The sequence below is a fragment of the Cavia porcellus genome, unplaced genomic scaffold, assembly GCF_034190915.1.
Source record: "Cavia porcellus strain 051 isolate PalLab524CR breed Dunkin Hartley unplaced genomic scaffold, mCavPor4.1 scaffold_7, whole genome shotgun sequence".
In the NCBI taxonomy this organism is placed as follows: domain Eukaryota; kingdom Metazoa; phylum Chordata; class Mammalia; order Rodentia; family Caviidae; genus Cavia; species Cavia porcellus.
In genome coordinates this window covers 96,922,910-96,949,160 of record NW_026947490.1, presented here as the reverse complement: position 1 = coordinate 96,949,160, position 26,251 = coordinate 96,922,910, and the positions used below count along the sequence as shown (strand labels likewise).

At 40.5% G+C, this 26,251-nt stretch overlaps 1 protein-coding gene across 3 annotated transcripts in view; it reads left to right on the top strand.

Moving 5' to 3' along the window:
- Sesn1 (sestrin 1) overlaps nt 1-24,964 on the top strand; it is a 104,479-nt gene extending 79,515 nt beyond the window's left edge. The window contains exons 1-10 of one of the 3 annotated variants that reach the window (XM_005002019.4): nt 2,688-2,873; nt 12,082-12,147; nt 12,913-13,113; nt 13,643-13,825; nt 15,314-15,556; nt 18,973-19,120; nt 20,307-20,419; nt 21,622-21,812; nt 23,025-23,169; nt 23,900-24,964. In XM_005002019.4, coding sequence (XP_005002076.2) covers nt 2,772-2,873; nt 12,082-12,147; nt 12,913-13,113; nt 13,643-13,825; nt 15,314-15,556; nt 18,973-19,120; nt 20,307-20,419; nt 21,622-21,812; nt 23,025-23,169; nt 23,900-23,986 — 1,479 coding nt within the window. In that variant the 5' untranslated portion in view covers nt 2,688-2,771 and the 3' untranslated portion in view covers nt 23,987-24,964. Of the gene's footprint in view, nt 1-2,687; nt 2,874-12,081; nt 12,148-12,912; nt 13,114-13,642; nt 13,826-15,313; nt 15,557-18,972; nt 19,121-20,306; nt 20,420-21,621; nt 21,813-23,007; nt 23,170-23,899 lie in introns of those variants that run through there. The other 2 variants (XM_003466035.5, XM_013148515.3) reach the window with 2 other exon arrangements.
- The last annotated feature ends 1,287 nt before the right edge of the window (nt 24,965-26,251 follow it).

Below are 26,251 nucleotides of genomic sequence, written 5' to 3'. Positions count from 1 at the left end.
AAACGACCACTTTCTCTTGCTTCTGGGCCTTCACACATTCTGGATCTTCTGCAAAGAGCAAGACCTCTCTGCTAGTCCTCTAAGATGGAGCTCAGTGTTGTTTGCTTCAGAAGGCCTATCTTGAGCCACCACGCCAAGTTTGGATTCTCCTATTTATTTCATAGTTCTATGCCAAGACCAAGTCATTTAATGTCTCTGTGCTTTTACATAGATATATCATCTTTTTCTTCAGGAAAAAAGGCTGAGTTTCCTTCTAAGGAAACATGCAGAGGCTAACAAATCTTGCTTTGATTCAGCAAACTTGGCCAAAACGTTTTTAAAGGCAAGGATATGTGTCACAATTATTATTACTTCTTTGATTAGATGTCAGGAAATTTCCTAAATGAAAAAAAAAACCACTAAAGTGAAATGTTTAAGTTGTGGACTTTATAAAATAGCTGTTGGCCTGCACATTTCTTTGTAAGCACTGCTCTGGGCTCAGGATATTCATCTTTCCAGCAGATGTTTATTGTATGAGTAGATGTGTCCAGCACTGAATACTGCCAGTAGGACAGCTGGCCTCGGCAAGAAGCAAAATCCTGGGAAGAAGACAAACTTTTTATTGATTGATTTAGAACAAAACATCTCTAATAGTAAAATCTATACACCAATATTTGCAGGGCAGTTAATACACTTGTTAGAACTCTTGGTCACTGTAGATTTATTTGGAGTTATATTTTATGCTGTATTGTGTGCAACAGAGCAGAACTGAATATTCTTTGAAGTATTTAGGTCAGTCTTTATAGAGGCCATAAAGGAATTCTGACACAATGTCTTGAAGGTTCTCAGTAAACCACTGGCTTAGTATAAATTTATTCTTCTTTTCATGTAAGGCAGCATTAAAATAAAGAATATATTGAAACTTTGCGGGGCAAAAGGAGTCCTACTTGGAGCTTCCTATTCAGTTTCAGTTTATTTGAAATATTTCTTTGGTAATATTTATTACATTTTAAATATCAGACAGCTCACCTGTGTGGTTTTCAGATTTAACTTGCATTTAATTATTTTACACCATTCTGGGGTCAGCTGGATGCATGCTTTTCTCTTCTCATTAGACAATAGAAAGACAAGCTTTCTCCACTTTGCAAATTTGTAATTTTAAGTCACAGACATGGTTATTCCTGCTAAATAACAATTACCTTATTCCTTCACAAAGAAAGTAACTGTTTAACTTTTATACGATGAGAGTTGTCATTTTTAATGGACTTCCCTCACTTTTAAACTAGCTTTTATAGCTTACAACTTCATACATCAAGCGCATTTATGTTTCTAAGTCACTCATTAACCATCAGTTTATCTTAGAGAATACATCATATTGCTGCAAATCGAATGACTTACTAGGTTTGTTTTGTTTGTTTATGGCCGAGTGAGCATTTGATTATACTGTTTATTTTTGTGGCTGTGCTTGGTGGAAGAAATCTTAAAGGGCTCTGTAGCCTTTTTTTTTTTTTCCTGTTAACATTAACCCCAAATTGCTTCTGCTCACCACTAAAAAGTATTTTGGCTGCTCTAGCTATTTTTTAAAGTCAGTTTAGGAGAGCATATAACATTTATTTATCTAGAGGAGATAAATGAAAGTAACCATATTTAATATGCTACTTTTAAAATATAACAGTTTAAGATTTAGTAACAGTGTACTGCAAGGCATTGTAACCTTAGAGTTACAATGTTACCTCCAAAAAATGAAACATTTTCATTTATGAGTCCTGGTTCTGTCAGTGTTTGCTGATTTAAACTCTACTTCTTTCCTCCCTCAACCTGAGCATGTTGGCTTTTGAAAACCCAACTGCAAACATTGAAAATGAGATCTAATTTAGAACGGTATCTGTTTATTTTTTTCCTTTTTTTGTAAAGAAGTTGGTAGATTTATGTAAAGAAAGAAATAATATTGACACAGCAATTGGGGGATTTGGTTCTGATCTGACAATATCAGTCATTTGTGCTGCGCTGTGCTTACCACCCCAAGTTCCTCAGATTTCAGAAAGAATTTCTTTCTAATCCATGGTGCTTGTAAAGGGAATCTGTAACATCTTCACATACAGTTGGGGAAAGACAGACCAGAGATCTGCTACCAAGGCTTACTGTCTATGCAGGTGATATTTATAGTTTCTACATAGCTGCCAAAAATAAATTTTACGTTGAATATAGGCCATGCTCTCAGACTCGCTCCTGTCGCCTGCAGCCTATTCAGCGCAGTTGGGGCATTATCTCTAGGGAAGAAAGAATGGAAATTTCAATAGTTTATAAAATTTACGGAGAATTTGCTTCCTCCCGGTGCCATCAGTCAGGCTGTAGAGCTCGGTCAGTGTCTGCAGCTAGGTAAAGGGATGAGCCGGGCTGGGGGCGGGACAGAGACCCGCCTTTCCTGAGGCGGTGGGGTGGGTGGCTCTGCGGCCCCTTGCACACTTCTCTTCTGCCCACCCCTCCCGGCCAGCGGGCCGGCTCAGAACCTGAGAATCGGCTCACCCTCCGGCTTTGGCCTTCGGGTTTGTTTTTCATTTGTTCGCCGGCAGCCCCCTGCCCTCCCGCGCTGAGGGGGCGTGGCCACGCGCGACCGCGGGCCGGCATTGGCTGACTCGGCCGCCAGACGGACGAGGGGCGGGGCGGGGCGGGGCCAGGACTTGTTTGTCAGCGCCGCTCCGCCCCCGCGGTGACTGGAGCGCTGCAGCCGGACCCGGCGGCCGCTCTGCGCTCCCCCGTCGCGCGCGTCGGTCCGCAGTCTCCGCGCCGACATGCGCCTGGCCACCGCGGCGAACGAGGCGTACACGGCCTCTCTGGCGGTCTCCGAGCTGCTGGGCTGCAAGCAGTGCGGCGCGAGCCGCGGGCAGGACGAGGTAGGGCGAGGGCCGGGCGGGCGGCTGGCAGTCACCTGGCCGCGCTCCCCCTGCGGCGCGGAGGTCGCGCGCGTCGCTCCCCACGTTCGCGCCGCGGCCGCAGCCGAGCGCCGAGCGGTGGCGGGCGCCGGAGCAGCCCGGGCCGGCCGGGCCTGGCGGGGGCGCCCCAGCCCTCCCACGCCCTCAGGTGAGGGGCGGCCCCGTGCGCCCGGAGACTTTTCCTACCGAGGGGCGACCCCGGCCGGCCGGGAAACGCTGAGCGGGGGACACGCGTCCTCGGCCATTTAAATGAAAGTCTCCAGAGCAGAAATAACGCCGTCTCCGTACAAGTCTCCACAAGTCCAAACCCAACAGCGCTTTAGTCTTACAGTAAGACAGCCTGTGGATTTTCCCTCCGTGTCGTCATGTCAGAACCGATTGTTCGGCTGCCCCCACCCCCTTCCCCTCCTGTGTGAGAAAAAGAAACGTATATTTGGGTCAGTTACAAATTTGTATTGTGCATAAGTTCATGTTTTATGTGCATTTATTTATATAGCACAAATAGAGTCTGCAGGCACTATGACGTTATGTACAGCGTTTACCCTTATTTATTGAACCATCCCTGTGTGTCCGTATCGGCCTTTAAAGCTATTTAACTGTAACATTGTTATTTTCTAAGTGGTTGGATATAGGACTCCACTGGCAAGCTGCTAATGTGACCTTAGCTAAAATTGGAACCTTTCAAAGGCCTTCGTTCAAAGGGTGATGGAGAAATTAAGAAATATTAACTTCAACTTGAATTAAAATCAGAATTCAGTATTGCCTTTGTTCAGGAAATCTAAATGTGAATAATTTCTCTGCGGTTTTGCCCATTAAAATGACTCAGGTATAATAAACTTTTTTTGCTATATGTAGTCTACGTTAGTACACCATGTACAGTAACAAAAATTTAAATGAACCTCATGAAGGCTGTGATTTATTTTTTGAGGCAGTGTCTTGCTATGTAGTTGAGGCTGGCCTCGAACTCGCCATGTAGCTAGACTGGCCTCAAAATCATGATAACCCTCCTGCGTCAGCCTCCCAAGAACTGGGATTACTGGCATGTGCCACTATGCCCACCTTGGAATAGATTTTTTTCTAAATTATAATTTCAAGTTCCATGCTTACAGGTAACAACATACTTTAAAAAAAAAACTTAATATTGCTCTAGAAACTTCACTAAAGGAAAAAGAAGTATGAAAGTGTTATATTAGTATTTACACTTTCTGATTGTAGACCACAACAAATCTTTCTCATTCTGAGTAGAAATGAGCCCCAACATCATGTCTGAATAGATCTGTTCTTTCTGGGGTTGTTTGTGTGCAGAATCCTGGTTCTTGCCCAGGTCTAGAATTTCTAAATATAGCCATGTAAACTAGATGATAAAGAGATACATTTTAGCTTGCACATAGATGATAGTGCCTGTGGGATTGTGTTCAGGAAACCAGGAAGGTTTATACAGTTACATTTCGTTTTAATAAGTCCAACATGTAGAAAGAAATTAGGAAATAAAGCTTTATGGAAAAACTAATCACCACAAAATAATTTGTGATAGTTCCTTCAAGAAGAAAGGTTTATAATTCTCCTAAACACTTTTCAGAAGTGGAACTCCTTAGCAAAGTATATGACCTAAGTAAACTTTCATTCAAAATGCAGTACTTTTTGTGTTGGTAGGGTTTGAACCCAGGGTCTCATCCATGCCAGGGAAACACTCTACCACTGAGGCACATCCCCACCCATACTTTGAAATGTTTTTATTTTCTAAGATACAGTTCATAGGATACACACTAAAAATAGGTGTCTAAACATTCTGTAATTCTAAATACCCTAATACTGTTCATGACAATTTGGGGCTACTAATACATTTTGCTATAATTGAAGTATTTCTTTATAACCCTTCTAGATCTCTTCGTTTTTATTTAAATTCCTTGAAAGTCCAGTACCAAACTATAACAGTGATTCTTCTGGACAGTTACTCTACTGGAGAAGTGGGAATATGAGTTTTACTTTTTACACAGCCTCATCTTGTTGAAATGTGTTTCAGAAATCACATACTGCTTTTGTAATTCTTAAAAATAAGAGTAGTGACAGTGTGGTGGCTGTAGCACCCATATGCTACAACATCTAGACAGGATTTGAAAATAATGCACCCAGGACATTTAAAAAAAAATCAGATGATTATTTGCTTATTTTACTTTTCAACTTTTAAAATAAATACACACCACAAACCCACAAATCCTATCCCTTTGCGTTTATATCAAATCATTCTTTTACTTAAGGATGTTGATACAGATTCATAAATGTGTCTTAACAAACTTGAAACCTCTTATTTGGACAGTTCTTTGGGTACACAAACCCTGACTCATACAGTTACACAATACATAGTCTTTATGTGGTACCATCAGCAGCCACTAAGAATTTTCATACTCTGAAAATTAATGTCAGCATTGTACACTAATGAGGAAACATACCAGAGGTTTGAAGCAGTATTGTTACCATCCCTTTGAAAGATAGTTATTAGCATTTTTAAGGGAGGAGACTTTAGTTTTCATGTTAGTTTTTCCAGCCACACCCTTGCAGAGAACCAGCAAGGTTTACGCTGTGATTACCATCTACATTTGCTTTTCAGCAAGGTCGTTTTCTGATCATAGTTCTGTTTCTTACAATCTGGGTTATTCAGAGTTTTAATTCAGTTTCTAACAACTACAGTAGGAAAAATAAGTTATAAAATGCATTTACTTTGGTTTATGATCATCCACCCCATTGAATACCTCTGTGCCTTTTGTTTTGATCAACATCTACTAGAAAACAGTCACAACTAATTTGTTACGGAGAAAATATTTCAAAACTGAGACTTTTAAGCTTTTAGAAACCAAAAATATACCAAGAACGTTGTCTGATATTCACAGTGGCATTTGTAAGGATTCTCAAGGTATCAAGAACTTTGAAAGAGACTAATAATTAAAGGATGTGACTAGAATCCCACTTTCTGGAAACAGCACCCATCCTTGTCAGTTACTAATACAGTGCACACTCCGAGCTGGAATACTTGTGTTTAAAACCAGTTCTTTCATCATTTAGCTGTGCAAAATGCAGATAGTAGTTTCCTGCCTCATAAACTGATAAAATGCTCAGTTTAAGTTCCTGACTTCTTTTATGTGAAGATTGTAAAACACTACCTTTTTCTAGACTTTAATATCATAAATTGCAAGCTCCTTGTTTATAGATAATAGAATTTCAAACTGTTCTTGGCTTACAGTACTTTATGTTACTGCTGCTGTTATTTAGATTGGTTTTTTTTTTTTTTTTTCACTTTCATAAGCTAGGATATAATCAGAAAAATTGGAACCAGGGATTTAGTTCACTGGCATAAGTGCCTGCCTGGCAAGCCTGAGGTGGTGAGTTCAATCCCTGGTACCAAAAAGAAAAAGAAATAATCAGAAAAGTATAAGACAGTCTGATTCTTAGATATCATTGACTGATGTTAAAGTGGCAACCAAAATTCTAGGAATAATCCTACATCACTGTCCTCTTCTGTTTCTGATAAACTAGAGAGCTAAATCTGTTAGACCTTGTACCTCAAATAAGGTTAGAATCTAACAAAAGCCCCTGTGTGCATGTATATGTGTAACTTGTAAGATATTCCATAGTTACATAATGTGAGGTAGTTGGGATTGCTGGCCTTACTATTTTATCATCATAACCACTATTTTACAGATTAGGACCCTTCAGTTTAGAGGCTAAATATGACTGCTTTATATTTTTCTCTGTTTCATGGGGAGATGATACATAGGACAGTTAACAGCATCATTCCTGTTTAGGGCTAGTTTTGGTGCTTTTCCTAGCGTGAAATGGTTTTGTTTTGTGGTTTGTTTTTGTGGTGCTGGGTCTTGAACCCAGGAACTCAAACATGCTGACCATGGCTTTACCTCTGAGCTAATTACTCAGTCTAGATGAGGAGTCTTTATAAAATTCCAGTGAAAACAAATCCCATTGGATGATCTAAAGGTAATTGTCACCTATTGTGTTTTTCTGGAAGTTAATTTTTGTGCAGTGGGAGGTGAGATGAAATCAATAACCTGTTTCCTGTCAGTGTCTGAACTAGGAAGATTTTGGGATCAAATCTCAGAGCTCATCAGGAAGGCCTCATATTAGCCCTTAGTCTTCTTGCAGACATGAAATTAAGCACAAAAGGTCTTGCCATGTCCTTATATCCTTGTCATGTGCCCAGGCTGTTAGCTTAAAGGGGTGTGTGGGGGGGGGCCATCATCTTTTGTGTCTAGCGCCAAACATAAGAGTACATTTATTTTATTCTGTACTAGCAATAACTATATTTCTCATTATAGTCAATGTGGATCAACTTTTTATGTTTGAGAAAAAATTCTTTTCTTTCACTTATCTTTTTTCTATTATTTCTTTTACTGTTTTTATGAAATAGCATTAGCATATCACAACTTTGTGAATTTAACCACAGATCAACTCTGGTAATCCCAAGTGTGAACTTAGTTAAATTCCATTTTACCTAGAACTAGACTTGGACACTAACAAAATTGAAGTCTTGAATATCAGGATCTCCTTTACAGTTTTCTCTTTAAGCCTCTTGTTCTGTCCTCAGCTCTATTGGTAGGCTTGTCCCTTACCGAGGAATGAATATAATCTCAACACTAAGAGGAATTGTGTAAGGGGTCTCTAATTCATCCTGAAGAGTGTTTACCTTTTCTTGCTTGTAATAACGCAGGAGGAATGGGTAAGGAAAAAGGAGAAATTTAGGGTTTTGTTTTGTTTTGTTTTTTGTTTTTGGCTTTTTCCTTTTTATCGGTACCGGGGATCGAACTCACGACTGCCTGCTTTACAAGGCAGGCGCTTATGCCGCTGAGCTAAATCCCCAGCCCCGAGTGCTGCTATATTTAAGATCATTTATTTTATGAAATTTTGCACATCTATGAAATTTTGCACAAGGAAAACCATTCCTGAAAGCTATAAATATAGAATAATTTTGTGAGTACATTAAAGTGAGGAATTTCTAATGGTTGTCTATTTGTTTTTTGTTTTTTTTTTTTTTTGAAAAAAAAAAAAAAAGAATGTTTACCTTTTCTTAACACCCTGTGTGGTTCTGGGCCTTGAACCCAGGTCCTGGCACTTGCTAGACCAGTGCTCTGCCAGTGTCTGTGCCCCAGCAACTTAACACCTTATTTTAAAACACATAGTACTTTCACATTTAAAAATATATTTCAAAAATATATATTTCAAATGGAATTAGAAAAAAGTTTGGCTATTGAAGGTTCAAGGAAAGGGGAGATACTGATATCAGTAACCCACTTCATTGACTGAAGAGATGGACTTATAGAGACTCTAGAATTGCTTAGGACCCTGGTAAAGACTTGTGTTCCAACAGTAAGAAAATACTCCATTTCTGGACCATTCATAAGCACTTTCTCAAAACTGGAAAAACTTGTGTTTTGAAATAGTTCGGTGTTGTATTAGTCAGCTTTCCCACCACCGGGACAAAATACTAACACTGAAGTTTAGAGGAGGAGGGAGCTTTGTCCAGGGTTACCTGGCTCCAAGGTCACAGTCCGGAGGCAGAAGGGCCTGGAGGGGGGAACTGTTAGACCACTGCAGCAGGAAACAGGACAGGAAGAAGCAGGGGAGGATCGAGGGGAAGGGAGAGGGAGAGGAGGGGCGGAGGAAGGAAGGAAGGGAGCGGAGAGGAGAGCCTGACCCTTCAAAGGCTGCCTCAGGAGCCCTGCTTCCACCCAGGCCCCTCTCGCTCTCAGCAGCATGGGCGGCTGTGATCTCATCAGGGATGAACCTGGTGATGAATATGGCATTCCCATGATCCAGTCACCTTCTTCAAGTCCCACCTCTGAAGCAGTAAGACTTTTGGGGAGATGTTTCAGACCTAAGCCATCACAGATATGTAAAGTACATACAGTACTTGATACAGAAACAAGACCAGAATGATGTCACTCAACTTTTTCGTTTAGAAGTCCTTATGACATCAATTTAGTCTCATTTAAAAAGTACCATCCATATGTTGCTAATATATTTGTAGGATAAAGTCCTAAAGTGGAATTACTGAGAATTTTTTCCTTCTCGACAAATATTAAATTAAAAAATATGTGCACATTATGCCCTTTGTTTTCTCCTCCAAAGCTATATATTTTATAAATATTTTTGAATAAGCTTACATAGAACTGTTTTCTTTGTATGGACTGCATATTTTTTCTTTTTATTGTAGTTTATTCACTTGACACTTTTACTATAGTTTATTCTCTTACTGTTATGGTCTCCAGATGTATTCATTTTCCTCCAAATGGTTCAAGTCTACCCTTATTTATAGCAAAGTAGTACTTCATGATGTATAAATACATTTTCTCTATCCGTTGATGAATGTATGGGCTGCTTTCAAAATCTATGTATTATGAATTGTGCTGCTATAAACATGGATATACATGTATTACTGCAATACAATGTCTTTTAAGATTTTCAGGAAAATAGCTAGAAGGGAAATAGCTGGATCAGATGGAATTTCTAGTTTTAGTGTTTTTGAGACTCTCTATACTTATTTCTGTATACTTACCTGCAGAGTGGTTTGCTAGTTTACATTCTCACCAACAGTTTAGTGAGGTTCCTTTTCCCCCACAGCCTCTCCAGCATTTGGTACTATTTGATTTCTTGACAATAGCTATTGTTTCTGGGCTGAGATAGAATCTCAGTGTCATTTTAATTTGCATTTCTCTAGTGCCAGCAGTGCTGAGGGTTTGTATTGGTCAGACTGAACATTGCTGCAACAGACCTTGTTGATGAGCTCTGAGGTGGTTTTCAGTCTTGTACTGCTAGAAACAATGTTGCAGTGAGGATCCTTTTACATAATGGCATTTCAGAAACATATCTATAAGTTAACACTGAGGATAGAATTTTGTTTCAAAGGGTGTGTGACATTTTTATTCTGATCAGTGTTGCAAGTTGCCCTCTCTAGAAGTTACAATATATAAAGTCTTTGTATTCCTCATTCCCCCCTCACACTTCAGAACACTCCTGTCCCCAGTGTATAAGCTACAAGACTGTTTCTCCACCTTCTTTCTGACACAGACTTTTTGATCATAAGCAGTGTTTTGGGAGAAAACTGGTACCTGTGTGTAATCACTATGTTTTACTGTATCGAGCCCTCTTCAGCCATGTGTAGTTCTTTTTTCTTTGAACTGTATCTTTTGCGCACTTCTATGAGGTGGGAATTTTCTAGGAATCTATATTTTTAAAAATCAGCCCTTTGTTATATAAGTTGCATATATCTTCCCAGTTTTATATTCATGTTTGTTTCCCCCATGAGAAAGTACTTCGGTCGTCAAATTTATCTGTCTTGTGTTTTATGACTTCTGGGTTTTGTGGCATTCTTAGGCCTACTCCCTGACTCCTTGAGTGTTTAATTTTTTTACATTTAATTCTGATTTGTGGTGGAGTGAAGTATGATTTAGGTTTCCAAACTTCACCTTTTTTTAGTGGCTTCCCGGTTGCCTGAAGTTTATTTGCTGAATAGTGCATATCCCCATTTTATTTTTTATATACTGATGTCCCAAATATAGTAGCTTTTAAGTTATAAATGAGTTATAAAACCTTAAAAGAGGTTTACTCTAAAAGTATATTTTTGCTTAAATAACTTTAAAATATTAAAGAAATGAGGAAGGCTAAATACTGATTTTAATCCTATAGTTTGACCCCCCAGCACATTTTGTTTAAAATGTATATATTTGTAGTACAGATTCAGCTAGAAAGAGTAGTAGTTACTTTACGTAAGATACTGAATAACAAGAAAGTGTTTTCTTCCGGCATTTATTGTAGGAAATTAAAACTGAGATATACATGTGTCCACACTAGTGAATTGTGACTCATCTAATGAATTTATAGACTGTCTTGAGTCTGAGGTGGAATAACAGGGGTAAGAAACGACGTCCAGTGTGAAAGATCTGGTTTACATGTAACTGTACGGATCTAGCGGGCAAATGCAGCCTACTTTAAATCTTGGTTTCTCTTCATAAACATTATTTTAAATTTTGTCTTGGCTGCTAAATTTTTAAAATTCATTTTTCTTAAAAGATCTGCATTTTGTTTGGACCACCTTTCTTGGGTTACTGCCCTACGTGCCTCCTCCTATTTTTCTTTTAAAAAGAGAGCATCTAGACGGGCTGGGGATTTAGCTCAGCAGCATAAGTGCCTGCCTGTCCAGCGCGAGGTTGTGAGTTTGATCCCTGGTACAAAGAGAGAGAGTGCGCCAGCGTGTGCACTATGTATTATAAGAAATTGTGGAAAGACTAGAAATCATATTTCCATGTAGTTCTGTAACCAAGGGTTAACCTTTATTGCATAAAGTCTGAACATTTTTAAATGAGGCTAGGCTGAGACATAGCCCCCTCTGCCCATCACTTATGTTATTTAAGCTAGATTCACTGTCAGAAAACCATTTCTTTATGAATTATTGCACTGTTCTAGAATATAATCACAGTTGATGACATCTTATTGTTAAAGAAAATTTAAACCAAACACAGTAACAAAATGTTTTTCTCAGTTTATTTTACTCAAGTCACAGAGAAAACATGCCCTGTAGTATTTTCTCTTTTGTGTGCTTAACTAGTTTTTCATAGTTCTGTGCTTACTGTGAGCTGTTATTACGGACATGATGATGATTACACTTCTTCCTAAGACTTCTACACCGAGGTATCGCCTGACAAGACGCACAGGGCCTGATACTGTGGTTGTTTTGGATGTACAAACACTTGGTCTTATTTTGTATCACTGACTGCCCACAGAGTTGGCTGCTGTGTGCTGAACTTTCTGTTCTAGACTTTCTGCCAAGTACTTTATGCAAAACTCTGGTTTTAGTGAAACAGGTTTTATTGTTTTTAGTCAGAGTTGTATTATAAGCTGTCATTAGCTGTGTGATGCAAACAGAAGAGTTGGTGTGTGTGTGTGTGTGTGTGTGTGTGTGTGTGCGATATATATATATATATATATATATATATATATAGAGAGAGAGAGAGAGAGAGAGAGAGAGAGAGAGAGGGAGAGAGAGAGCGCACACCATGAAAACCAAACGCAGCAAGCTTGTCTCTGCTGGACTCGTGGTTTTGCCTGCATCCTCAGTGCGTGTTGTTTACTGCTGGCGGCCTGATGGTGTAATTCTCTTTTCTAGGAACTTGGAATTAGAATTCCTCGACCACTAGGACATGGACCAAGCAGATTCATCCCAGAAAAGGAGGTATGTGGTTTGTGGAAGTGCGTAGTGAACCGTATGCTTTTAAGGAAAAGTTTTTATGACCTGTGTCTTGGCATCTGAACAAGTATTGGTCAACAGTGTGTTTTAGGCAGAGTTGATTGCAGTTAATCATGCGTTGGCAATGAGTCCAGGGTATTAGAAAGCTGTTATAGTCATGTTGATTTCTAGTATTTCATGACAGTCTTGTAAAACACCCTTATTTAATCAAGTAAATCCAAGACTTGTTTTTGACTAATAACACTCCGCTTGCTTATATTTAGATGTTGCTTAGGTATGCCTGTAAACTCAGTTGCTTGGTCCTGACCATCTCCTCAGGCGAGTATGAGTACTGAATTGAGTCTCTATGTGTAAAGGCATCTATGCTTTCTTTTTATATGGACTATTTGCTGTTAATTAACTTTGGTTTGCCTAAATTGAGTGAAAATAGTCGGTCGGATAAGGGAAGGCTTTAGTTTGTTTGCAAGCACTGCAACTTTGATACTCTAAATCTGCTTCTTTGCCTGGATTCTGGCCAAGTCTACAAGCAGCCGATCTGGATAGCCTTTAACATTCAGTCTTTGTTGTTTATCTCCTACTGTATAATGTTACCATTTATTCTTCTGTTTGCTACCAGTTGAGTTTAAATTCATAACTTCTCTCTTAAGCCAAATTCTGTCTGCTTCTAGACAACACCGTGCAGCCTGTGCATATTTTCTTTAATGCCAACTTCTAACTTATGTAACCATAGTTCTCTTCTTATTTATACAGATTCTCCAAGTGGGCAGTGAAGATGCACAGATGCATGCTTTATTTGCAGATTCTTTTGCTGCTTTGGGTCGATTGGATAACATTACATTAGTGATGGTTTTCCACCCACAATATTTAGAAAGTTTCTTAAAAACCCAACACTACCTACTGCAGATGGATGGTCCTTTACCCCTACATTACCGGCACTACATTGGAATAATGGTGTGTATAGACATTAAATGAAAAATATTTTTACTTCCTTTTATTAATCCATGTAAGAGAGAGCAACTCTATGCTTTAAACCTGGGGATAAATAAGTGTATTCTGCTGTGTAATACTATATCCTATAGGGTAGTCTCTATTTTTTCTCTTTTAATAAACGTATACTCTCAAATATAACAAAAGGTATACCATGTCTATATACAATGCTAACAACCATTCTTTCTTATTAAAAGTAGCTCATCCTGTTCGATTTATAACTAGTAGTCTGTGATTCTGTGGTTGACAACTTGAACTTCTTGAGGTTGTAAAGTTAGTATGTAAGATTTAAATTCTGATTTTTTTTATCATTTATTTTGTTTTTGGAATATTTCTGAGGTGTTTTATGTGGTATAGATTTTTATAGGAAAGCTTCATTTGTACAGTTCATAGAAAATTTGAAAAATACTGATCATAAACTTTTTCATGTTGTAAAGAAAATAGATTTATAACAGTTTAAATGCTAATTAGACTATCTTTGTTTTCTCTGAAGGCTGCAGCAAGACACCAGTGTTCCTACTTAGTGAACCTGCATGTGAACGATTTCCTTCATGTTGGGGGGGATCCCAAGTGGCTCAATGGCTTAGAGAATGCACCTCAGAAACTACAGAACTTAGGAGAACTCAACAAAGTGCTGGCCCACAGACCTTGGCTTATTACCAAAGAACACATTGAGGTACATGATGAAGCCATGTATTTCCCTCACTTAAAATTTTTTAAAATTTATTTTCTAGAGCAACTTTTTAGTTACAGAAAAATTGCACCAAGAGTACAGAGTTCCCATTTTCGACCACATAACCCTTCATACAAACACACATTAGTCTCCTGCTGTTAACACCTAGGGTTTGTGCAGTACGTTTGTTCTGAATGATGAGTTGGTGTTGTCATGTTTCTGTTAACTAGTGTCGCCCTAGAGTTTGCTCTCAGATAGTTCCATGGCTTTTGAAAAGTGCCTGATGTCATAATACCATCACTGTATAATACAGAATAACAAATATTGTCACCCCATTGTGCTTCATCTATTCGCCCTTCTTCCCTTTCTCCTGAGCTCTTGGAAACACTGGTCTTTTTATTATCTCTGGAAGTTTTGCCGTTTTCAAAATGTCCTATAGTTGATATCATTATAGTATATGGCCTCTTCAGATGGACTTTCATTTAGCAGTTTAAGATTCTTCCATGTCCTTTTATGACAGTACATTTCTTTTTATTGCTGAATTATATTCCGTTGTGTGGATCTGCCACAGTTAGGTTATCCATTCATCCGTTAAAGGGACAGCTTGATTACTTGATTACTTGCCAGTCATTAATTATCAATAGAAACATTTATGTGCAGAATTTTTTTGGTTGTTTTTTTTTTTAGACAAAAATTTTCAGCTTACTGGGTAAATAGGAGTGTGATGCTGGATCGTTCAGTGAGCCTACATTTAGCTTCATCAGAAACTGTGAAACTCGGTCTTCCAGAGAGCCATGCCAGTTTGCATTCCCACTAGCAATGAACAAGTGTTCCTCTTTGCTTTTGGTCTTGCCTATTTCATACCACATTTTAGATGCTGCTATGTAAAAGATGATGTTGAGATTCATAAAAGAAGATATGAGATTTCAGTATGATTAATACAGTGCCTCACATTGTCAGGAAAAACTTACACAATATTATAAAATAGATACTAAAGGAGAAGGGACACAGAATTGAATTTGAAGAGTTGCACAATTTGTGTGTAATTTTTAAATAAATGTGAGTTGATTTAGGAATATTCAGAGTCAGGAGGCCTGGTAATAAACAGTACACAGACATTTCACATAGTAGCTTCAATTTAAACACAGATTTATTACATTTGAACTAAGAACACAGTAATTCATTCATAATCCAGCATCTGAAATAGAGCAACTGCTTTTAAGCAAAAAAATGTACTCTATTTTTAAATCAGTATTTCAAAAAGTCAAAATAATAATGGATGCATCGTCAATAAATGTTAAGCTGTATTTGTGCATACATGTTCATAAAATGAGCAAATTGTGGGTTCTGCATGCTGCAGTTTGTAGCTTTGGACTAGGCTTTATATAGTGACTGATCCTGTTGTCAGTGAATTAAATGCTAGCATGAGCTATGTAGTTTCACCCACACCACACCCCTGTGTAAAAATCTGTTCTGTCTCCCCACCCACAGCGGCTTTTAAAAGCTGAAGAGCACAGCTGGTCCCTGGCAGAGCTGGTGCATGCCGTAGTTCTGCTCACACACTACCATTCTCTTGCCTCGTTCACATTTGGCTGTGGAATCAGTCCAGAAATTCACTGTGATGGTGGCCACACGTTCAGACCTCCTTCTGTTAGCAACTACTGCATCTGTGACATTACAAACGGCAATCACAGTGTGGATGAGATGCAGGTCAGCTCACCCGGAAGTGTTTCGGTAGGTGTCTATTATTTATCATGGGACTGTCATAAAACTAATCACGATAATTGCTGATAATGTTATTTTTTCCATTTGGCTCCTTTCAAAATCTTCCTTGTTGAATACACAGAGATATTAGGTCCCTCTCTTCATTCAGTAAGGATGGATTTGCTTATTACCTCCAAACGCCCATCAGTAGTCTAGGTGCTAAGAGAGATGCAAAGTTGTAAGTCCCTCTAGAATAGTGCAAACCTCTTAGAACTCTCACAGGTGACAAGCAGCTGGGGTAGCATTTGCACCCTGGGTTCTCCACACTGCTCTGGAAGGTTACACCAGTGATTTTAGTGTCCACAACCAACAGCGTGTGTCCCATTAGGACCAGCAACTAACAAATGGCTACAGCAGTGATCAGAGCCGAGGAGAAGCAGCCTGTCCTGGTGTTGGGACTTCCTGGCGTCAGTTACATCCTTTCCTCCCTTTTCTACAAGGGAAACAGGCTGGCTTCTACCTTGCCCATCTGTTGGAAGACTTAGTCAGCTTTGACCTAGAAATTTCTCCCTTTAAAATTCATGTTTAACTTTGCCCAAGTGTGGAAGATGATACAAGTGAACGTAAACTTGTTAAAATGCTTTCATCACTGTTCCTTCTCTGTTATTCTTTGAAACAGATCATAGCAAGTTGAATTTTCTGTAAGCAAATTTTAATTCTTATCTACCACAAGTCAAAGTTCGCTTTGCATTCTTTTACTGTAATGAAAAGGCAAGGGTTTGTTTTTGCTTGAAAAGGGAATTCACGGAAAATCACCACAGTTATCCTAATGTACTTTAACTTATATATTTGACTTTAGGCAAGTTATCAAGTGTCTCTGAATTCTTTGATGTCTAAATAAAGGTAAAAGATTTAAGTTATGGAAACAGCTAAACACAGTATCTCTAAGGAAGTAAAATGCTGGGAGACTGAGGCAGGATTGAGTGCCTGTCTGGCCTACGTAGTGATTTCAAGGCCAGTCTAGACTACACTGCAAGACTTTGTCTTTAAAAACAAACAAAAAAAAAGCCTGCTATAGTGCCTGGTATTTATCAGGTGCTAAATCAGGAGGTGGCATTTTCATATGATTAAGTTAGCTCATGAAGAAATACCATTTCCTGCGGTTGACTCGGGCACTGTTCTGACAAGTCCTGAGCCTATCGGTTTCTCCCTCCGCTGAGCTGCCTGGATTCATACTGTAGGCCTCCACAGGGCCACTGGCTGGCTGTCAGAGCTTGGAGAGTATCAGAGGATCGAGAGACACAGAGGGTGCTGCGAGGTGGATTTTTGTCTTTCCCTACCATTGATGTGGTATACAGTAAAAAAGAAATCACTTACTACTACTCTACTTTTGCTTATTACCCTTCAGGAGATACCACGGCTAGGAAAGGAGCTCAGTGCAGAGCGCTGGCCTGGCATGCACAGGCCCCTGGTTCAGTCCCCAGTACTGGGGAATAGATAATAAATAAGAATGAAAAAACTGGGACTTTATTTCTTTACATGACACAAAGCCTCAAAATTTAGTGTTTAAAGTTTTCTGCGAGTCTGTGTCCTACCAGTGAAGGGGCATTCCTGCTCGCCCTCATCCCGGTGTCGGGTCTTAGCCTTTCTGCTGGTGTGAACTGGCACCTCCCACCTGCTGTGACGCTCGACTAAGAGCGGGTGGCACTGCAGCCAGCCGATAAAGCCTGTCCTCTGTTTAGATCAGATACGTGACTCAGTTCTTCAGAGACGGGGTGCACAAAGCAAACAATAAATCTCCACACATGGTGTTAACATTTAACATGAACATGTAACACTGTAATTTTTCCCTTATCACTAACAACTTTAGCAGATTTGTTAAACAAAAGAAACATCTTTTTCCCCTTTCCCTCTTGTTTTCCATATAATTTATCAAGAATTTTCTTTTCTAAGGATACCTAAAATTTGGCTGTCTTAGGAGGAAATTGGTAAATAGACAAGGAGAATAATGTGAGTTGACCAGAGTCTTAAGTTGACCAATTTTTTTAACCTTGATAAATTCTATTAAGCAGTATAATTTTTTTCAGCCCTCTCTGACCACGACCTTACCTCAGATCTACGTGTGCCAGAAGAGTTTTTGTACCAGGGATTAAACTCATGGCTTTGCACTTGCCAGGCAGGCACTTGTGCTAAGCCCCCGGTCCAAAAATCTTAATACCATTGTAGAAGCACTTTCCATCATAGAAATCCTGAAGAAAGGGTTTAGTGTAGGGTGTTTTGGCATAACTGGACCATATAAAAATATGAAGCACAAGTAATCTGAATTCTCGTTATGGAGAATTATCCTGACAGCCCCTCTGTAACAAACTATACTAGACTGTGGATGTAAACTAATAAATCAGGCAGACAAGTCTTTACCCTTAGGAAGCAGGCTGCGGGTTAGTGTGCAAATATCAAGTGCTGTATCCACTGTGATTGGTACTCTGAAGGAAAGAACAGGGTGCTGTGTGGTGATAATCGGAGCTTTGGAGGGAGAGAGGAGTGTCAGCTGAGACTTGAAGGAGCAATAGGTAAAGGCAAAGGTAGGAGGAGGAGGTTTTAAGAACGTTTCCTGCCAGGCGTGGTGGCACGCGCCTGTGATCCATCACCAGGGAGGCTGAGGCAGGAAGATTGCCGTGAGTTTGAGGCCAGCCTGCGATACATAGCAAGACCCTGTCTCAAACAAACAAACATAAACAATAAAACTTACAAAAAAATTCCTGGTTAAAAAAGTGTATAATGAAGAAACAAAAATTGTGTATTTGAACCTTGAGGTTTTAAGGCTTCTTACATACCCACGTGTAAAGCGTGTATTCTGTATGTTTGATCCATCTTTTATAGTAAGGATGCAGTAGCATATAGAAGTATAAATCATTTGTGTGCTCTGCCATTGTGTGTCAAGACCTGTCATTATACATGCGACACTGGGGCAGTCACATTAGCAAGTGACAGGTTCTGGTCTCACGCAAAGGGCAGGTGGTCAACCGCCTAGCCATGTGAGGACACGTTTGTTTTTCATTGGTAAATTGTATAAATAGAACAGTTACTATTTTAAAGATGATAGACACTGGACAACACGCAGTGGACAGGTGATATAAAAACCATTTCTAATTTGTGTGTCATGTTAACTGAACAAGAAAAAATTCACTTTAAAATACGGTTCCATTTTAAACTGACAAGTACTTAATTTTTAAAATAGCACAAATAATAATGTCAATATTATCAGGTAAAAACATTAGCATATGTTAAAATCATTTTTCTCATTTTAAAATTCTCCTATCTATATACCTAGTAGACTCCATTGTTTGTTCCTCTACATTAAGAGTGTAAGCAAATCTGTGTTTTCTGTACTCGGGTAATACACAAGTCCGGTCTGCCACTGTCTGTGACCCTGCGCTCCCTCTCAGGTCAGTGACTCCTTCTTTGAGGTGGAAGCCCTCATGGCCAAGATGCGGCAGCTGCAGGAGTGTCGGGATGAGGAAGAGGCCAGTCAGGAGGAGATGGCTTCGCGATTCGAAATGGAAAAAAGAGAGAGCATGTTTGTCTTCTCCTCAGGTAGGAGCAACCACTCCATAGTAAATGCGATTTCTGTCACAAACCCAGCTTTTTTATTTACCGAGCTTGAGTCGTAAAGCATCAGTGCACATATGTCTGTCCTCTTAGAGAGGCTATCGCATGGGAGCTATTATCTCTACTTACAATTTTTAATGCAGGCAACTAAGAAGTTTTTGAGTACAAATAGATAAGTACAAGTAAACTAAGAAGGTGACCCATTTGGTTTGGCTTCTGGGACTAAAATCACCACTGAAGAGCTTTGTGAGCTTACTCGAGTAAGTCACTTAACATATGAGCACCCTGTTTCTTTTTTTGTGATATGAAGAAATTGAGTTCATAAGGCTCCAAAAATACTTTTTACTTTAATTTCTGTAATTTGTAAAAAAAAAAAAAAAACTGTTTATTAAATTTCCAACAACAACATAAACTTGTTTATGTTTAGCCTTTGCCTATTGCAGGTAATTTGAAAGCATTCATATAGTGTCTGCAAGTATATTTTGGTAATAATAGAGTGGGAGAAGAGAGCATCAGGTTTCTTGATAACAAAAAAAAAACCAAATGTACGCAAATAGAGGTTTGAGAAGGTTGAGTATTAGCTTTTATTTCAAGAGATAGCTTTCATTTCTGTCTATACCCAAAGATGTGGAATTACCATAAAATATTTTGTTTAATTAACTATAATCTCATCTAAACGTGATAATCCACAAAAGACTTAGGAGCAATGCAAGAAGCCCTGTAAAAATGCCAACACACAGGACCTGGGTCTTCCAATAAAGTATGCGTTATGTGACATTAATATTTAACAAAAATAGTCAAGTGTGCTAAGTTTTAAAGCACAGATGATTGTAATACTTGTTATTATCACCTCAAGGATTATCTAAAAGGATGTTACTACTTTGAACACACACTTTCCTGGGATCAGGCTCACGACCTCACACTTACCAGGCAAGCGCCTGAGCCACTGAGCCAAGTCCCCAGCCTGAACATACCCTTCTAAGAGGAAGCTAACATCTGTAGATTGCAGTGTGGACAGAGATGGAAAGGGTCTATGGAGGAGGGAATGGAGAGCTCAGAGAATTCAGCTTTGCTTACATTTCAGATTGTCTGTCTTGTACCTGTTAAAGGTAAATGAATGTTAAGTAGTATCCAGTTTGAAAAACTCTTGATATTTTTTACATTATTTCAGATGATGATGAGGGTACCCCAGCAAGAGACGTGTCTCGTCACTTTGAGGATACTAGTTATGGCTATAAAGATTTCTCTAGACACGGGATGCACGTTCCAACCTTTCGAGTTCAGGTAAAATTGCAACTTACTGTATAAACATGATTGTTTAGAAGTGTATCAATCTGACATGGGAAAGAGACATCTAGATTTGAGAAAACTAGGCAAGGGGTTTTTACACATAGTATCAAGAAGCTACAGCCTCTAGTTCCAGAAGTTGACAATCATCAGTTAATTAGAAAACATCTGTTTTTATACTCTAATTTTATAAGACTGCCTTCAATTCATGCGCAGAATATACTGTAGTTTAACTGTGTGTCTTAAACTTACCGCTGAGACATTTCATTTAGATGGGTACACATTTGCGCTGACCCTCCCAGTTTCCCCCGCTGTTTTAAAGGGGCCGTGTTATTTAACTGTTTTCCCAGAACTATGAAAATAGCTGAGAACTGCAAGATTTTGTGTCTTTGCCCAAGAAATTAAGACACTGTTCAAAGGGTCAAAATTTAGGCACCAAGCAGAGGTAGAGAATCTGTTTTTATTAGCTAAACTGTGTCATGAACTATAACTCAAAATTGAAGAGGTCATTGTGGGTTGGGAATTTTATGGAGAGGAAGAATTTGAAAACTTTAGAGTCAAAAAACAAGGGCAGTGGGCTGTGCAGCTTAGGTGTAGAGTCCTTGCCTAGAATGAGTGAGCCGCTGAAGGAGTCGAGCAAGGTTGTTGGTTTAAAACTGTCCAGTGCAGCTTAAAGGTCAGAGCAGTTTGCAGCATAGTGAAATGAGGTTTGTAGGTTCTGAGCAGAGTGATGGCTCCATGTCAGAGAAGAGTTTTAGAACAATAATTGTGGGAAGGAGACAGGAAGATCTGACGTAGGGGAACTAACCAGAAGACTGATTTACCAAGGCTAAAGTCAGAGAGAGAAGGGAAAAATGAGGATAGCTGTGTTAAATTAGAATTCACAGGACTTAAGTGGCCGTGGTGACGGGATGTGGACGCGGACTGCACGCTGGAGCCCACAGAGGCCGAGGAGGACAGAGAAGGCTAACAGTCAGTGGCCTGGGTGTGAGCCAGCATGCCTGCATTGTGCGCAGGCGCCCAGGGTCATAAAACCCGCCTTTCCCCTGCAGTGGGGACCCTGAAGACGCCGGGGGGAGCCCAGGCGAAGCCGGAGGCCGAGATGAGCGAGTGACCCGGCGCCCGCAGGCTCCTGCGTCACAGATGGGGAATGGAGTCGCCGTGTTTAATGACTCTCACTTTCCTCTCCCCGGGTTTAGGACTATTGCTGGGAAGACCACGGCTATTCTTTGGTAAATCGCCTGTATCCAGATGTGGGGCAGCTGATTGATGAGAAATTCCACATTGCCTACAATCTTACCTACAATACAATGGCGATGCACAAAGACGTCGATACCTCAATGCTTAGGCGAGCTATTTGGAACTATATTCACTGCATGTTTGGAATACGGTTAGTCTGTTTCCTTGTATTTATAGAGAGGTTTCCCTCTACCTGAATTCTTCAGGTGCTGGGAGCACACACATACACTCACAGCCTTAAGAGTCACTTCATTGCAGCTTAGTGGACTTTTTGTCCCCTACCTAAGTAGGGACCAGCCCTAGGGACACCTAGAAAAGATAAATGACAGCTGCCTCTAGGGAAGGGGAAGGCAGACAGACTGATCCCAAAACATAGGTAAGAGGAGGCACAGTGTGTCAGGAAAATCTGTACCTGTGTCATCTTTTATCTCACAGATATTTCTGCCTTCATGGAACTCAGTGTATTTATGTCCCCCCACCCCGCCCTGCCCCGCCGTGTGGAGGCTCCTTCTGAGAAGCACCTGCTGGCCTGATCTCCCATCTCAGGACTCGCGTGCCCGTCCTGTTGGCATTCAGTGCACTGCTGTGTTGTACATGTGCCCTGCCATGTACGCAGACTTCACGCTGCATTGATTGCTTTCTGGGTGTTTTAGCTGTAAAGTCAGCTGTTTCTTGCTGTCTGTTTTACCAATTGCCCTGGGCAAAATAAATCCTCTTTAATTTGGTCTAACCTGCTTGGCATGTAAGGCACACCTGGAGCAGTCTTAAACTAATCTCCACTAACCAGTAGTTAGACTCTTGTCCGACCCTCCTAAACAGTTTGTAGGACCAGCTTTGCTAAAAAGTTGCCCCCTTTTCCACGGAAGAATCCAGTTGGGCAGTTGAGTGCCTGTGTGATCTGGAATCCAAGTGGAGCGAACAGGACGGCTTCTGTGACAGTGTGAGGCCGTGTCGGAGCCTTCCCACGCCAGCCGCCCCCGCCATTCGCATCTGAGTCCCAAAACCTGTTACACAGTGATTAGTGTTTGTATCAAAAGATAATTGTCTAACGCCTTTCTCATAAGCTCTATTTTCAGAATGGGTCCTCACAGAGTAGTGCCTTGTTTGTGACTGTAAATATAACTGTTGCTTGGTATCCGGTAGTGGTGCTAACATTGTCAGCTTTCATGGGTAATTTGCTTGGGCACTAGACTATTTTCTGCTCCTTTCCCTAAATCCTTTACCTTTATCCTCCAGTTACACCCCAGTTAACCTGCGTCACTCAGGGGAACAGCTGCCTACAAAGAGGGAAAAAAAAATGTAGCATTTATTTTTGGTGCATACACATGAAAACATACCATTGTCAGTTTGTCTGTCTTAACAGGTATGATGACTATGACTATGGTGAAATTAACCAGCTGCTGGATCGTAGCTTTAAAGTTTATATCAAAACCGTTGTTTGCACTCCTGAAAAGGTTACTAAAAGAATGTATGACAGCTTCTGGAGGCAGTTCAAGCACTCCGAGAAGGTATGTGCCTGCGCCACTGCGGCCAGTTTAGTCTGTAACTTACCAGAGATCTTCAAGAAAAACATTCTAGGATGGCTGTCGTGGGTGCCCCTTGGAAGGCAGCCTCCGCATGGTGACAGAGTAAAAGAGTGAAGAGAGAGAGAGGTGGGCGGCCCACACAGCTGTCAGCACGTACGAGAGAATGGTGGTTTTGCAGGAGCTCATTTTAACTGCTCATGATGATTTGGCAAGGGATGCTGGTATTCTGATAAAGCGTCAGCTAGATTTGCTGGACTACAGTAAATATCCAAGCAAGATGTGAGCAAATGTAAATGAAAGCTCCAGACAGTATCCAGTAAGAACGTCAGATAGCTCAAAACTCAGGTTACGTGGTGGTACGCGGAAAGTGTGCAGTCAGCCCGTGTTCACGGGTTCTGCGTCCACAGGTTCAGCAAACACAGACCCACAGTCTGCAGAAAACACTGCGTCTCTACTGAATATATAGACACTATCGTCATTGTCCCCTGCACAACAGAACACAGCTGTTTACATGGCATGCACACTGTGTGAGGGACACGGAGAGGAGGGACAGTGTGGGGGATGTACGCTGTGTAAGGAACTGCAGCACCCAGGGGTTTTATGTCTGAAAGGGGTCCTGGGCCATCCCCTGCGGATCCCAAGGGACATGTGCTTACAGAACTGTAATTGTCAGTGTTCTGATTCCCTGTATGGTGTTGTGTCTTCCACGCAGGTTCATGTTAATCTGCTTCTTATAGAAGCGAGGATGCAAGCTGAGCTCCTGTACGCTCTGAGAGCCATCACCCGCTATATGACCTGATGGCCCTCTTCCTCAGATGCCTGGAAGGATGAGCAGATGGCGTCCTGGGGGGAGGCGCCCAGCCGCAGGACCAACGGCGGGTGCAAGGACTCGGAAGCCATTGTGCCAGGCTCCTTTAGTTTCCGCTGTCTGACTGTGGAAAAGCTGCTGCTGGCTCACACGCAGAGCGTGAAGACAGGCTGCTGCTCACGGCGAGTGCTTTGTGACCGCCCGAGATGCTGTGCGGCTGTTTCAGTACGGCAGACAGTGACTCTCCAAAGCCTGCTGCTTTTGTGTTAAATGAGATAACAAGAATTGGAGCATGCAGAGAACGGGGACTTGAATAACGATTTAAGGTTTCTATGTAACAAGTTTAGAGGATCTTGGTGCTGCTATCCTGGCTGGCGGAATAGTTAAGCTATTAGTGATTACAGTGAACGTTGCTACTATCTGAGCCTACATACATACTTTGTGTGGTTTCAAATTAAACTTGCATACGTGTTAATTTTTTGCATCTGAAAAAGCATAGAATTCTTACCGCTCAGCAAAGACCATTTGATGGTAACAGTTCATTTCTTATAGTTATTTTTAAATTCAGTTATTGGAGGATATTCAATTACAGTGGCATTCTTAAAATGTTTTCTTTACTAAGCAATCTGAAAGGAAAGTGTGTGGAGTGTAAGAAACCCCGGGTGTCTGGACACAAGGTTCTCCGACGCTGAGGACGGGCCGGTCCTTGGCAGCGCTTTTGCGCTGGGAGGCTGCTGTAGACTGCTGCGCAGTCCTGGGTGCGCTGGGCCCCTGTGCCTGCCTCCCAAGCCCTCCTTGAATAATAAAGCTGGAAAGTTAGGTTATCAAATTGGATTTACCAAAATGCTAACTTTGAAATACAAACAAATTTTAAATATGTATTAAATACTTTGTATTCTGGAAGCGTGAATTGCTTTTGAGGTCTGTCAGTATTACTGGTATTTTTCAATAAAGAATAATTTTCTCCAATTTTATTGTCTCAGTCTTCATAAATTGTGATTTCACAGTTGGTAACACTTGAGTTTCTGTTTACTTTCATAAGCTAAGTAAATTCGCAGAAGTCTTCTTTGGGTTCTAATTGATTGGCTCGTGCCTCTGACTCATCAGAACACTTACTGAACTCAATCAGTGCCTACAAATTTGTGGGCTGGGGAAACAGTTTTGAATAAAGGTGGTACTTGACCTTAAGGATATTTCCTCAGTCCATTTTCTATTGCTACAGCAGAATACCTGAGAATAGGTAATTTATAAAGAGAACATGTTTATTTTAGCTCACAGGTCTATAATCTGAAAGGTTAGGATCAAGTAGGCACGTGTGATGAGGGCCAACTTGGAGTAAAAAATGAGAAAGCAAATGTCTGCAAAGAGAAAACTACCACGGGGAATGGTGTATCAGCCGCTCTGGAATCGCAGGACTGAGGAGGCTGAGGCAGGAAGACTGCCATGAATTTGGGGCCAGCCTGAGCTACACAGTGAGACCCTACCTCAAAACCAACAGCAAAAAACCTACCATGATGGCTGACCATGAAAGCATTAATCCACGTGTGGGGCTCCACCCCCCCCACTGCCACATTGAAGGTAAGATTCAAATGCAGGACTTTTGGGGACACGCTCAAGCCATAACAGACATGCATGTGAAAAGACCACTTGGATTATGTTCAATATATATTTAAAGAAATGTGTCTGTTTCTAGTTAGCTAACAATAACTGAACTGGCATCATTTGTGTGCCCTCTTCCGTGTGCTACTATAATAATAGAGATGGACTAACAAGGTTGAACTGGATGGTTAACATTTTACTGATTCTCCTCCTTCGACTGTTTGCTATTGGCACCTTGACTTGAAAATGCAAGTTTTCTATGAGAGGTTCTGCTTAGCAGTACAATTATCACAAAGCAAGGTCAAGCGTGATGCAGTGTTGGCCTAAGTGCACTGTAGCGGATGATCACTTAGAAACCAGGAACTGCTTTTCGTTTTTTTGTTTTCCAGGACTGAGGATTGAATTCAACTGGGCTAAATCTCTGTCCCTCTTTTAAAATGTTTTATTTTTGAGACAGGGTCACACATAACTAAATGACCAGGTTGGGCTGCAATCTATAATTCTCTGGCTTCAACCAGTGCTAGAATTACTGGGATCCACCACTCTGCTCAGCCTGAAAGCGAGATTTAATGAGTAAAACCATTTATACCTGAAGCAGTAAAGGTGCGTGTGACACAAAGTTGATGTCTGAATGCTTCCCACTTTACAGGTGCTTCC